The sequence below is a fragment of the Haliotis cracherodii genome, unplaced genomic scaffold, assembly GCF_022045235.1.
Source record: "Haliotis cracherodii isolate W230 unplaced genomic scaffold, xgHalCrac1.p SCAF_12, whole genome shotgun sequence".
Lineage (NCBI taxonomy): Eukaryota > Metazoa > Mollusca > Gastropoda > Lepetellida > Haliotidae > Haliotis > Haliotis cracherodii.
In genome coordinates, this window is record NW_027266267.1 from 35,307,242 (window position 1) to 35,321,292 (window position 14,051).

The window sequence follows — 14,051 nt, forward strand, 5'->3', positions numbered from 1 at the left end:
ACCGATGCCGTCATGGTGCAGCAAATAACGTCATCTGGTACAATGACATCTGAATATGCCACGTAAAAGACATACTGTATAAAAATAACTTTTCAATCGAAGTTTTTTTACACACATTGACCAGGCTCACTGATGAATCAGTTTAATAGTCTGTTATGTAGCCATGCCGAATGTCATGCTCATTTTCAAAATGGAAACGATGATTATGATAAGTGAGTTACGGGATTCGACCACCATTTAATCAAACTCTTCAATCAATCAGTTTGCGGTAAACGATGCCACTTTTTAATCTTGTCTGAGGATAAATCCTCCTATGTTCTTTGTGTTTTTTAGACTCATTACCAAACTATATAATGAATCCAAGAGTGATGACTATAACGACCAGCATAGCAACAACCGACCCAATCAGTGCTGCAGCTGTGTTCGTTCCTCCACGGATGACAGCATCTGTAACAGTAGATGGGTTTGAGTGAGATTTTCATCCCCAGTGATGAATCAAACATCGGGACTTTTTGTGTGAATCCACAGTGCATTGCCTATCATATCATAATGCCAACTAACGTGATAACAAGGAGGTTTTTTTCATTATATGAGTCTGCCGCTGTACCAATTTATAGTCTATTTATTCCACTGGCCAAGTCGCAGTTTGCTGTGGTAATAACAAACTTGAGCATTTGTAAGGATGACAACTGCGTTATTCACACGGTTGATTCGGTGCAGCTGCAAACTCCAACTGCACGCATGATGAAGTCAGTTGTCCAATATATTGATAATATATACTACTCAAAAGAAGTTAAGGATCACCTGATTCTTTCATGTTACAATAGTTAATCTCTCATGCCATGACAGATTAACATTACCAATATGAAAGAATTGGGTGGTCCTTAACTTCTTTTGAGTAGTATATATTGACTCTGATTGAGTAATGAGGCTTCTCAACTTTTGAGAACTTTTGTCGCATGTACCCGAACATCAACTGGATGTGTCGAGTTCATTTGGACTTGACTGATGTTGTCAGCTTGTAAAACAATCAAGTCTTGCAATTCAAAGAATTTCTTCAGGAAATATGTTATCATTGTGAAGAGATTCAACAAAATTGTGAAATCAGAAATCAGAATGATTTACAATCTTACACTCTTCGTTGATCATATATTATTAATGGAGCAGCAGCATTTTTATAAGACGTGTTAAAACATTATACTTGCTCTTGGGTATATGCGTTAAACCTCCGCAGGTGACAGTCCTTTGTTGATTGGTACAGTTGAAAACAAGCGTCACATCTCCAAAGCTAGTGTCCGTTAGAATCACTGTTGTGTTTGTATTTGTGGGTTGATCAACAGCCTCAGATGTCAGCACGTGATGCCATGAACTTCCGACTTGTAGGGTGAAGTTGAAGGCTGTAGAACAGAAGAGGTTCTTCAGGTCCACTGTAACGGACCGGTTGTACAGTTCTTCAGTTGTATCTGTGTCTATCTCACTGGTTATGTTGCAGGATGGGATCTCTGGAAAACAACCACCACCATACATAATACAACCACCACCACTTCCACCATATATAATACAACCACCACCACCACCACCATACATAATACAACCACCACCACTACCATCACCATACATAATACAACCACCAACACCATCATCACCATACATAATACAACCACCACCAACACCATACATAATACAACCACCAACACCACCACCAACACCACCACCATCACCATACATAACAGAACCAACATCACCATACATAATACAACCACCATCACCATACATTATAGAACCACCACCACAACCATACAGAATACAACAACGACCACTACCACCATACATAATACAACCACCACCACCATCACCATACATAATGCAACCACCACCACTACCATCACCCTACATAATACAAACACCACCACTACCATCACCATACATAATACAACCACCACCACTACCATCACCATACATAATACAACCACCACCACCATCACCATAAATAATACAACAACCACCACCACCATCACCATACATAATACAACCATAACCACCACCACCATACATAATACAACCACCACCACTACCATCACCATACATAATACAACCACCAACACCATCACCATACATAATGCAACCACCACCACCATCACCATAAATAATACAACCACCACCACCATCACCATACATAATACAACCATAACCACCACCATACATAATACAACCACCACCACCATACATAATACAACCACCACCACCACCACCATACATAATACAACCACTACTACCACCATACATAATACAACCACCACCACCATCACCATAAATAATACAACAACCACAACCACCAACACCATACATAATACAACCACCACTACCACCACCATACATAATACAACCAACACCACTACCATCACCATACATAATACAACCACCACCACTACCATCACCATACATAATACAACAATCACCACCACCACCATACATAATACAACCACTACTACCACCATACATAATACAACCACCACCACCATCACCATACATAATACAACCATAACCACCACCACCATACATAATACAACCACCACCACCATACATAATACAACCACCACTACCACCACCATACATAATACAACCAACACCACTACCATCACCATACATAATACAACCACCACCACTACCATCACCATACATAATACAACAATCACCACCACCACCATACATAATACAACCACCACCACCATCACCATACATAATACAACCACCACCACCATCACCATAAATAATACAACCACCACCACCACCATACATAATACAGCCACCACCACCACAACCACCATACATAACGGTTGTCATTTAGAGCAACACTTCCCTGGTGTATCAATATTCGTATCGGTTCACACGTTGCAATACAACCACGACCATCACCATACATAATACAGCCACCACCACCACAACCACCACACATAATGGTTATCATTTAGAGCAACACTTCCCTGGTGTATCAATATTCGTATCGGTTCACACGTTGCAATACAACCACGACCATCACCATACATAACACAACCACCACCATCACCATACATAATACAACCACCACCATCACCATACATAATAAAACCACCACCACCATACATAATACAACCACCACCACCACAACCACCAGACATAATACAACCACCACCACCACAACCACCATACATAATGGTTATCAGTTATACCCACACTTCCCTGGTGTATCAATATCCGTATCGGTTCACACGTTGCGTGAGGACCCACCGCCAAAACTTTAGAAGGGTCTTCTAAAATAAGATAAATGTGACTATTATTCTACACACCTGTCTGTCGTTAACTTTAAGTTTAATAGCTACCTACATGTATGCGTGTCGAATTGAACATGAGTGGCCCACCGGGCGAAAATGGACATATTTGCTGCCAGGATACTATTGCGATATGACGTCAACTTACTTCAGTGAAGATCGGAACATATCTTATTTTACTCTCGATAGATCGTAATGTAATAAAAACATTATTTCAAAACCTTTCAGCATACATGTCTACTTTACATTCATCAGACGATATGGCTAAAGCTGCAGTTATTACTTAAATAGTTATAAGTCGGAAAAAAAGTGCAAATGTTTGATGTCATGTATCTATGTAAAGAATATGAATTGGAGCTTTTGAATCGTATGTTTGTGTTCCGAAAATATTGTAGTTATGAAATATGATGAAAAGTCAAAATAAGTGAAGATCGCGTGCTGGATCTCTGGGAAATAAATATCCGACTTATCCAGTGTATCAATATCAATCAACAAACAAATAGGGACGGGTTGGTCTATCGCGAAACAGACTTACACACTTATAGCAACTTTCATATACGTTTCTATAATAAAAGAATATGTGACATTATTACACACGCAAATGTGACATTGCGTTTTAGGTTAGATTATGGCTACCATTTGCCCAAACATATACATGTAGTTTAGTACACCTATTCCTGTTTAGACATTTATTACAAATCTGACTGCATGTCAGCATTATGTGTAAAACAACGGGGAACAGACAGTCAGATGAACGTTGATAAGGATAGTCTTTTGTATTCTGTTACTATAGTACTTATGAATTGTATGTACTAAACGTCGCTCAGTGCCTCTTCATGGTGACCAAATCATGTATGAAATCAAAAACAAGAAGGTGACAGAAGTTGTTCTATAAACAAACTTACTTATTGCATTCACAGTGCAGTTTGAAGACCGTCCCAGGACGTCATCCTCACACCGCCATGTACCTGTCCTACGTGGCTGTACATCGTGTATGACCAGTTCAGTGCCGGTGGTGTTAACTACCGTCCCTGTGTACCCCACAATGCGTGTACACAGCCCCCGTGTCATGTCACAGTGCGGGGCGTGGAGACCCCCTGGGCCAGAGTACTTGATGACTGTGTCATTGGCTAAGGCAGAGCAGTACAGTCGGGCAGAGGATCCAAGGTCAGACAACTCAGGGCATCGGAACTCAGGTTGACCTGAAACGCAACCATGGTATGACTTTGAATACAGGAATATGAATCTGAGATTCTGACTGAAAATATTTTAGATTGTATGTACGTATCCCAATCAAACACCATTCTTGTGCAGACAACTCCATGAACGTCAAGGTCGATGATTTTTCATACACGCATAAACAGGGCTCAGCTCGAACTGGTAAGTGCTAGTCTTTATCCTTTGTAACAAATGTTATATTTGGGAAAATACTTTCTGAGTACAGATTCTCGTACTTTTTTGGGTTGAGTTAAGTCGGGGATTCGAACCCACACTGCCAGAGTGAAGCACCTAATCGCCAGCACACAACGCCAGCGATCTAACCCACTCAGCCACCGAAGCTTCCACAAAAATGAAAGTCCGACAACGTTCTTTGTGTACCCCACTGACAAGTGTAAATTGTCAACAAATCAGATTTGTCTCCGTTTCCAAGTACCATTGACGGTTTGTACAAAAACCCGGACTCCGAACGGAGCCGATATGGCAGACGTACACACTCGTTACTGTAGTGAGTGAGTATGGTTTTACGCCGCTTTTAGCAATATTCCAGCAATATCACGGTGGGGGACACCAGAAATGGGCTTCACACATTGTGAATGAGGGAATCGAACCCGAGTCTTCGGCGTGACGAGCGAACACTTTAACCACTAGGCTACCCGACCGCCCCCTCGTTACTGTAGATCTAATAGGCGGATGGTTACAACGGTCACATTATTTCTCAATTGTTCAAATCCTATTGCAATCTGTCGTATCTTATTGCAAAGAAACCAACAACAATGTAACCGACAATAATTGTACAGTCTCGTCTTAATGTGACGTTTCAAACCTGTATCTTTGACCCGATCTCGAGCCGTACGGCTGTTGACTCTAAATCTTTGTGTTTGACGCCGCACACCAATACTCCGGCCATGAGTCTGTGTCATGTAGACGAAGCAGTCAACTTTTATGTGATGGACCAGAAATCTTGTCCCATTTAAGGATTTTGTTGAAGCAAGAAACTATATGTCAATTTTGTATTATGTATACGTGGAGAGATTCTGCTGCTTATACGGAAAGAGGGGCAGTTTTAATGCTTCGGCCCAAACATTCTTTTTGAACTGATAAATTCTTCTGAGCTTATAATAAAAATCAGATACTTCAGTACACCAGCAGTGAGTGGGTCAGTGAGTGAGTGTGGCTTGACTCATTGTTATCAATATTCCATCGACACGGTTCAAGTAAATACAAGAGTTTGCCACTAACGTGGCTATATCACCCGACTGCAGAATTTATGACATAATTAAATCTAAACAAACCCTAACCTTTTTTAACCGAGGCGGAACTTGTCATGGAAATTGTAAAAAAAAGAAGAGTTTGGAACCTAAGTCCATCTTGTTTCCATGGAAACGTAAAACATAAAAATTTCTAAATAGCAAAAGGCACCAGTTCAGCATATACCTGACAAACCTGCAAAGGTTGATGAAAAGATATTGAACGGTTTATGAGTTATGCTCCGAAAACGAACCCTACCAACCTAAGTCCAACTTGTTGCCATGGAAACGTAAAAAATAAACATTTCTAAAATTTCTTAATAGCAAAAGGCACCAGTTCAGCATGTACCTGACAGACCTGCAAAGTTTGATGGAAAAATATTGAACAGTTTATGAGTTATGCTCCGGAAACGAACCCTACCCTCACAGAACCAAAGTCCATCCTGTTGCCATGGAAACGTAAAAAATATAAATTTCTAAAACTTCTAAATAGCAAAAGGCATGAGTTAAGCATTTACTTGACAGACCTGCAAAGTTTCATGAAAAAATATTGAACGGTTCTGAGTTATGCTCTGGAAACGAAACGTGACGGACGGACGTACGGACGGAGCCCGTGTCTATATCCCCCGCCAACTTTGTTGGTCGGGGGATAATAAATGTCAACGGCAAAGCTGTCATATGAAAAATTCCAGCTTTAGGTTTTATTGCAATTTAGTACCTCCTTGTTAACTGAGCTGCGTCTATTGTCTATAGCAATCAAACCACATGTACTAATTGCGTACGTATGCTCATATTTTCTCTTTTGAATTGACAAGGAAATGCTAATTTGAAGACAAACTACGGTTCTGAAGGAGAACTGGATGTTTGTGTATTTTCAGTTGTTGCTGCTGCTTCAGAGTGTTTATAAATACGGATAATTGAAATTGATAAACAATTGTGCATAGACCTACAGTTACATAGTAGTGAGTGAGTGAGTATGGTTTTACGCCGCTTTTAGCAATATTCCCGCAATATCACGACGGGGGACATCAGAAATGGGTTCCACACATTGTACCAATGTCGGGATTCGAACCAGGGTCTTCAGCTTGACGAGCGAACGCTTTAACCACTAGGCTACCCGACCTCCACAGTTCCGTGGTACAAGTCGTGTTACAGACTGCTAAAAGCGGATATGTTTGGCATTTTAATTATGGGCGTATGTTTTCCCCTTGTTTGAGATGCAGAATGTGACGACATCCTTGCAAAGAGCAGTCGTTATCAATGGTGTAGTGAGTGAGTGTTGTTTTAAGCCGCTTTTGGCAATATTCCAGCACTATCACGGCGGAGGAACATCAGAAGTGGGCTTCAAACATTGTACTCGTGTGGGAAACCAGGGTCTTTGGCGTGCGGAGCGAACCCCTAACCACTAGGCTACCCGACACCCCCCCCCCCCCCCCCAAAAAAAAACACACACACACACACACCCCACCCCAACCCCATTAATGGTGTACTTTAATTGTTCATTACACACTGACGGCTGACAGATGATGGTTCAGGTGAGCTAACAAGTAGATCTGGAGAATTCCTTGCAGTACCATGTACGTCTTGCCTCCAGAAAGTTGCATCTGTTAACAGAAAAAAAATTAAGCAATAAAGTCATTTCGATATCCATAAGATTGTTTTGCTAAAAGCAGATCCCACTGAATGATTCTGACTTTATTATAAGCACATGGTTATGAATCACTCTCAATAACAGAACAACAACAAGATACATTATATGACGTGCTGAAACTCACAAATTAACAAAATCATTTTCGTTTTCTAAAAGTGTTTGTCTCAAAGACTTTAAGTCGAACATTATTTATTCGTTACAATCTCATTTGTAAGTGTCACTGCTGGTGTCCCATAAAGTTGTACGTTTTCTTATTTTCTTATATGACGGCGGTCTGTGTATAATCGAGTCTGGAGCAAACAATCCAGTGACTGATATCATAAGCACCGATCCATGCAATTGGGATACGATGACATGCATCAACAAAGTCAGCGAGCCTGACCACCCGATCCCGTGAGTCGCCTCTTGCAACAAGCATAGGTTGTTGAAAACCAATTTTAACCCAGATCTTCACGTTTCATATAGTATTTAGTGATTTAAAATGTATTCGATATTGAAATGAAAATAAGCTATTTTGTTAAAAATTTAAACGCTATAAAGATTTTTACGTACAGTAAAATGTTTTATGTACATTCCGTCCTGAGCGAACGGTCTAACGTGCTCTTGATGTCGAATAGATTCAATGTTATATACATTGGAAAAAATTAGAGGTGAGGTGAGGTGAGGTGAGGTGAAATGGGGTTTAACGTCGCGTCCAAGATTATGGCACTTATATAGCGACGTGCATGCACGTGTAAGTGCGTGTGTGGCTGCTTGTACTTGTATTTAACATGAATACCCCACTCAGACACAGTATACTGACTCCGAGCCGACCAGTCCTTGTTTTAGCCCTTAATGCCGAGCGCCAGACAGGGTAACAAAAGTACTCTCTTTTAAGGTCTTTTGGTATGACGCGGCTGGGGTTCGAACCCTGGACCTTCCGCTCACCGGGCGGACGCTCTACCACAAGACCACGGAGGCGGTAAAGGAGCAATAGACACTATTTGACTATGATGATCAAACCGGATATCCTCAGACACACTTGTGCACTGAATCATATCACCACCATGTGGTGTTCTATAATTCATATGGGAGGAAACGGAACACGATTTCAAGCAGTGTTTGCACTGAGAGTGATGTTCATGTCTGTTATTAACAAAATTATGTTAACCATATCTTTGGAAAAAAAGAAAATGGATTTCTGTGTACAATCCAATTTACCTTCATTGTCATAGAAAATCACAACTTTCCGAGGCAAGAGTGTCCACTATGAACATGTTTAATGGGTCTCATGCCATAGGCTCATAGGACATAACGTCATATTATATATGTTTCGTTATGAAAATCAGAAACATTGTATAACATATGTAGTGACAGGTACACCCTAAGAGCATGAAATACAATAAGTACAAACACAATGACTGACTACATCAGTAAACATAATTATTGCTGTCGCATTTCGCTTTTCTAATGAGAGGCCCAAGGACGACACAGTATCAAGTAATACAGCTCACCGCCGCACTGACATTTCCATGCAAATATACAAAAAGCACTAAGTACGTAGGGGAGAAGATTTAAAACATGCAAACACTTCAAAAATACTTGATTTCGCTTAATTGTTGGAATAATTTCAGCGGAAATTAAAATAAATAAAATTTTACAATTTCGTATTAACAATATTTGTTTTTAATAGATGGACTTCGAAGATGCTGCTCGAAATGCTGCTGGCACAGTTCTGTGATGTGAATGGAAGGGTTGTTTCTTCCATTACACCCAATGCATTTGGCGACGTGTGCAGAACCTTGGCCTGCAGATTAGTTACAGTAAATGTTCTATTAAAATTTGAAACATAATTATATGTTGTAATCACGATCAACAAAAAATCATGTATCACATCTTGTTTATATTAATCTGATACATATATTTTTTTCTTTTTAGGTAGAAACTCAGTGGCTATACATAATGGAAAAAATATACCAGATGACCATCGATGCCGATCCGTGACAGATTATGTCACCTCTCACTGGATATAGGGCCACCTGCACACCAGCAACTGTGTTGTTTTAAAACCCTTATTGTGTTTTCATTAGGATTACACATGGGAGCTTAAACGCATTGTGCACTAAATCCGAACTTAATTGGTTCGTTAGCAAATGTAACGCGAGAGCGACAGACAAGTCGAGTCAAATGAGCTATTTTCATCCAAATGTCGCTCTGGCGTGCATAAACCTGTGGTCATATCATCGGCCATCTTTCCAGAACCAATATGTTCATTTTGTTAAACGTGCTCTGATTGGACCATCGAAATTTGGGCTAGTCCTCTCCCGAACGTGTCTGTTTTAGCACAAATAAGTCGGTTTTGAGTTAGGGTGACTTTGATGAAGGCTTGCCATGTGAATATAAGATAAATATTGAGGGTATGCTAAACATGACATTTGTACTGTTACGCGTTCTATTAGATTTGGAAACAAAGCTTATTCTAGATGTCGTGATGTGGATGTCATACATTTTACGATTTTCATTGTTAAAAAGGTGAAGTACCTTTGGTACAGATCACAAATGATGGGTAATTTGGTGGGCAAATATATCTTGTCTTCAACCTTGACCTGGCATCATGACCGGTAACAGCATCTTGACCTACAACAGGAAGGTATTATACAGTCGGTATTGTATTCCGACACATTGTTTCAACATGAAAAATATCAGTTAGTGAGTGAGTGTGGTTTAACGCCGCTTTTAGCAATATTCCAGCAATATCACGGCGGGGGACACCAGAAATGGGCTTCACACATTGTTCCCATGTCGGGAATCGAACCCGTGTCTTCGGCGGGACGATCGAACGCTTTAACCACTTGGCTACCCGACCGCCCCGTAACGCAAATGGAAGAGGTGACGAATCTGGTAAAACAAACAAGCACGGATTTCATGCAGACGGACGAAAGAATCATAATAAAGAGGATATTCGAACCCACTGAGGACAGGTGAACGCTTAAGGGTCGTAACGTGCACAGTCAATTGCGGGGCGCTATCTTTTCACATTTCGAATGTTTGGACCCTATATTAAATATCACCAGTACTGGGTATTGAATATATATCTAGAGCAAACCAGTGACGTCATTACATGTATCTATGATTGAACGCTCCACTATTTTTTGGGAATGGAAGTTGGTTGTCAATTGTTTATTATCCTGAATGAACATTTGAATTTATTTACACCTCGAATAGACCGGTGTCGTTTTTTAACACTGAAGTGAATGATTTTTGTCGTAAAGAATTGTCGCCAGCGGGGCTTAACTATTGGTACAGTCCTTAATAGGTAAGAAGATAATATGCATAATGCTCTTCTCCATCAGTATGTTGGAACGATGTTCATGTTAAAGCAATTAGATAAACCATTGACAAGAAAAAACTAATATATTGCTAAGTTCAGCATTAAACAAAACAAACAAACAAACAAAGCCTATCTAAATAAGACAGTCATGAACATTAATTCTAAGGTATAATTAAACTGATGGACCAGTTCATTATCCCATGGGTGGGCATATTCTGTGTTTGTCTGTTTCTGTGTCCGTGTTTGTCTGTTTCTGTGTCCGTGTTTTTCTGTTTCTTCGTCCATGTGTGTGTATCTGTTTTTGTGTTCGTGTTTGTTTGTTTCTGTGGCCATGTGTGTGTATTTGTTTCTGTGTCCGTGTTTGTCTGTTTCTTCGTCCGTTTGTGTGTATCTGTTTCTGTGTCCGTGTTTGTCTGTTTCTGTGTCCGTTTGTGTGTATCTGTTTCTGTGTCCGTGTTTGTCTGTTTCTGTGTCCATGTGTCTATCTGTTTCCTTGTCCTTGTTTGTCTGTTTCTGTGTCCGTGTGTGTCTGTTTCTGTGTCCGTGTCTGTTTCTGTGTCCGTGTTTGTCTGTTTCTGTGTCCATGTGTGTATCTGTTTCTGTGTCCGCGTTTGCCTGTTTCTGTGTCCGTGTCTGTTTCTGTGTCCGTAAGTGTGTATCTGTTTCTGTGTCCGTGTTTGTCTGTTTCTGTGTCCGTGTCTGTTTCTGTGTCCGTGTTTGTCTGTTTCTGTGTCCAAGTGTGTGTATCTGTTTCTGTGTCCGTGTTTGTCTGTTTCTGTGTCCATGTGTTAGTCTGTTTTTGTGTCCATGTGTTTGTCTGTTTCTGTGTCCGTGTGTGTGTATCTGTTTCTGTGTCCGTGTCTGTTTCTGTGTCCGTGTTTGTCTGTTTCTGTGTCCATGTGTGTGTATCTGTTTCTGTGTCCGTGTTTGTCTGTTTCTGTGTCCGTGTGTGTATATCTGTTTCTGTGTCCATGTGTGTGTATCTGTTTCTGTGTCCGCGTTTGTCTGTTTCTGTGTCCATGTGTGTGTATGTTTCTGTGTCCGTGTTTGTCTGTTTCTGTGTCCATGTGTGTGTATCTGTTTCTGTGTCCGTGTTTGTTTGTTTCTGTGTCCGTGTGTGTGTCTGTTTCTGTGTCCGTGTTTGTCTGTTTCTGTGTCCATGTGTGTGTGTCTGTTTCTGTGTCCGTGTTTGTCTGTTTCTGTGTCCTTGTGTTTGTTTGTTTCTGTGTCCGTGTGTGTGTCTGTTTCTGTGTAGGTACCTGTGTCTGTTTTTGTGTACGTGTGTTTGTGTGAGTGTGTTTCTGTGTACGTTTGTGTTCGCATGCAGCAGGACAGACCACACGTCGGCCAGTTCACCTTTTTTCAACCTTATTGTTCGCATCAGTTACCGCGCTTCATATGTATGTATAAATTGGTAACCTATTAATTGCCATACGTGTAATGCCAGTGTACGGAACAAACACAAAACTACCAGACGCTTTCTCTTTTGCTACTCGATCGATCGTAGCCTGTGCGGGAGTGTGTCGTGGGACGTCGACGCGTGGTAACATTCGTAACGTTATATGCACTTATTAATCTAGTGTAGAGGGAGCGATAACCTGGTCGGTTTCACTAGCCCTTAATGAAAACATTTCACATATAACATATTTCGCTCCATGTTTATCAATCCCAGCAAGGTTATACTTACTTTGAATATGTACTTTTTTTAAAAATACATTGTTGAAAATCTATTTTGTGAAATCATGGTACCAGTGGCAAAGGACAAGGAACGATTGAGTGAAACAGCAACTTGTTCAGCCAGTGACATTTCAACAAAAGCTACGCGTTTGGCATTGTGTTGAGCTAGAAATAGAAGAGAGCAGTGAATCCGCCTCATATTTCATAATAAGATCTCTGAATACTGATTCAGACTTAAAAGAAACGACCCACAAGACTGTCCCTTTATGTGGAGCAATACGCGGCAGTTTTTTTACGAAAATTCAAGCATACTCATTTTACAAAGATTTCAAAGAGCGCAATGCGACTCTTGCTCATGTTGTTTGATCAGGGTTACAACATTCAAGGTCACACAATAAATACACAATAAATTGGGACCATATAAAAGGGGCCGATTTGGGAATAATCATCCCCACTCAACTCGGCAACATAGAATGCGGGTGACAGAAACATAGTGAATTTGAACACGGAAATGAGTTTAAGGTACTCAAACTTTCTTGGAAAAAATACCCAAATCCATCGTGAACAAATTAATAGACAAACATTTGTTAAAAGGAAAACAAAATCTGTTGTGCACTGCCTGTGCTGATCATTGTCGTGATTTTATTCTCACTGCACATTCAGAAAGCGTCTCATACATCATTGGTGACATCAACAACGGCAAAGATAACTGGATGGAACTAGCAGCCATAGCATCAGCTGTTGACAATTATCAGCATGTTGCCATGCAAAAGGAGGCACGCGCCATCAAATGATTCTCTGTTGGAGATTTTATGAACCATGACCGGCAAAAATGACTAAATGAAAAGAAATCTCATATGCATTGCTTTCCTAAAGGGATTATGCAACCTTCAGGATGGTGATTGTACAAAATAGACACTGTCAATGATTCTTTGTGTAGAACAATTATTGTAATGCCGTTGTTTCTCAGTTGTTGCTCCCCTTTCGTTCATGACCAATGTTTTCACATATCTGTTTACTGGCAGAAAAAATGCATGTCAGTTAAATTCAAAATCATCACCATCAGGCTCATACACATACACATACACATTCCATGCAGTAAACAACAACGTAGAGAAAGGTTTGATCGTGGGCTCCAGTGCATGTGTAGAATCGATATTGCGTATAAACAGATAAGTTATATTAAGCACCAGCCAGAGACACCTGTACAGTGGAATTAGATTCTATCGTTGAAAGCAAATTTCTTACGTTCTCAATCAGTACACCATTATGGAACAGGCAACTGGATTTTACGGTGTATTATTATCCCTCAGAATGCATTTAACAAACCAGCGAATGGGCAGTGAAGATGGGGACTGCGGAGGGGGTGTTTTGGTCGGTCCCAGGATTACCCATGCATGCCCAAGTGTTGCTGCGGCGCTTCAAACCCTCATCTTACTTCCACATAGCCGCTCACCAACACTGAGCAAGGCAATACAGCCTAAATGCGGTAACACGGGCTGTCCCTACAAAACCTGAGTCATAGGGGCATTTCACTCCAATTACGCCATACTTCCCGACGCGGTGAGGCATTCAAGCTTCGTTCAATAAGCTACTCACCTCAGTAGCTAGCGAGAGACAACACGAGCCTATCTCTG

The 14,051-nt window shown here is 40.7% G+C and overlaps 1 protein-coding gene across 1 annotated transcript; it reads right to left on the reverse strand.

The window, feature by feature from the left end:
* Positions 1 to 346: 346 nt before the first annotated feature.
* On the reverse strand, positions 347 to 7,380 carry LOC139457825 (uncharacterized). Its single transcript, XM_071239174.1, has 4 exons — positions 7,287 to 7,380; positions 4,214 to 4,510; positions 1,206 to 1,502; positions 347 to 447 (listed from the first exon to the last, which is right to left on the reverse strand). Exons 1-4 carry the CDS (start codon positions 7,378 to 7,380, stop codon positions 347 to 349), a joined length of 789 nt encoding a protein of 262 aa, XP_071095275.1.
* Positions 7,381 to 14,051: the final 6,671 nt, after the last annotated feature.

What these genes read in the sequence shown, in the direction of transcription:
- LOC139457825 (XM_071239174.1), bottom strand. Translation starts at nt 7,380, where the DNA reads ATGCAACTTTCTGGAGGCAAGACGTACATGGTACTGCAAGGAATTCTC. An exon ending in CTGCACTGTGAATGCAATAA is followed by an intron (nt 1,503 to 4,213) that starts GTAAGTTTGTTT and finishes GTTGTTTTCCAG; the next exon opens with AGATCCCATCCTGCAACATA. An exon ending in TTTAACGCATATACCCAAGA is followed by an intron (nt 448 to 1,205) that starts GCAAGTATAATG and finishes CTACTGTTACAG; the next exon opens with ATGCTGTCATCCGTGGAGGA.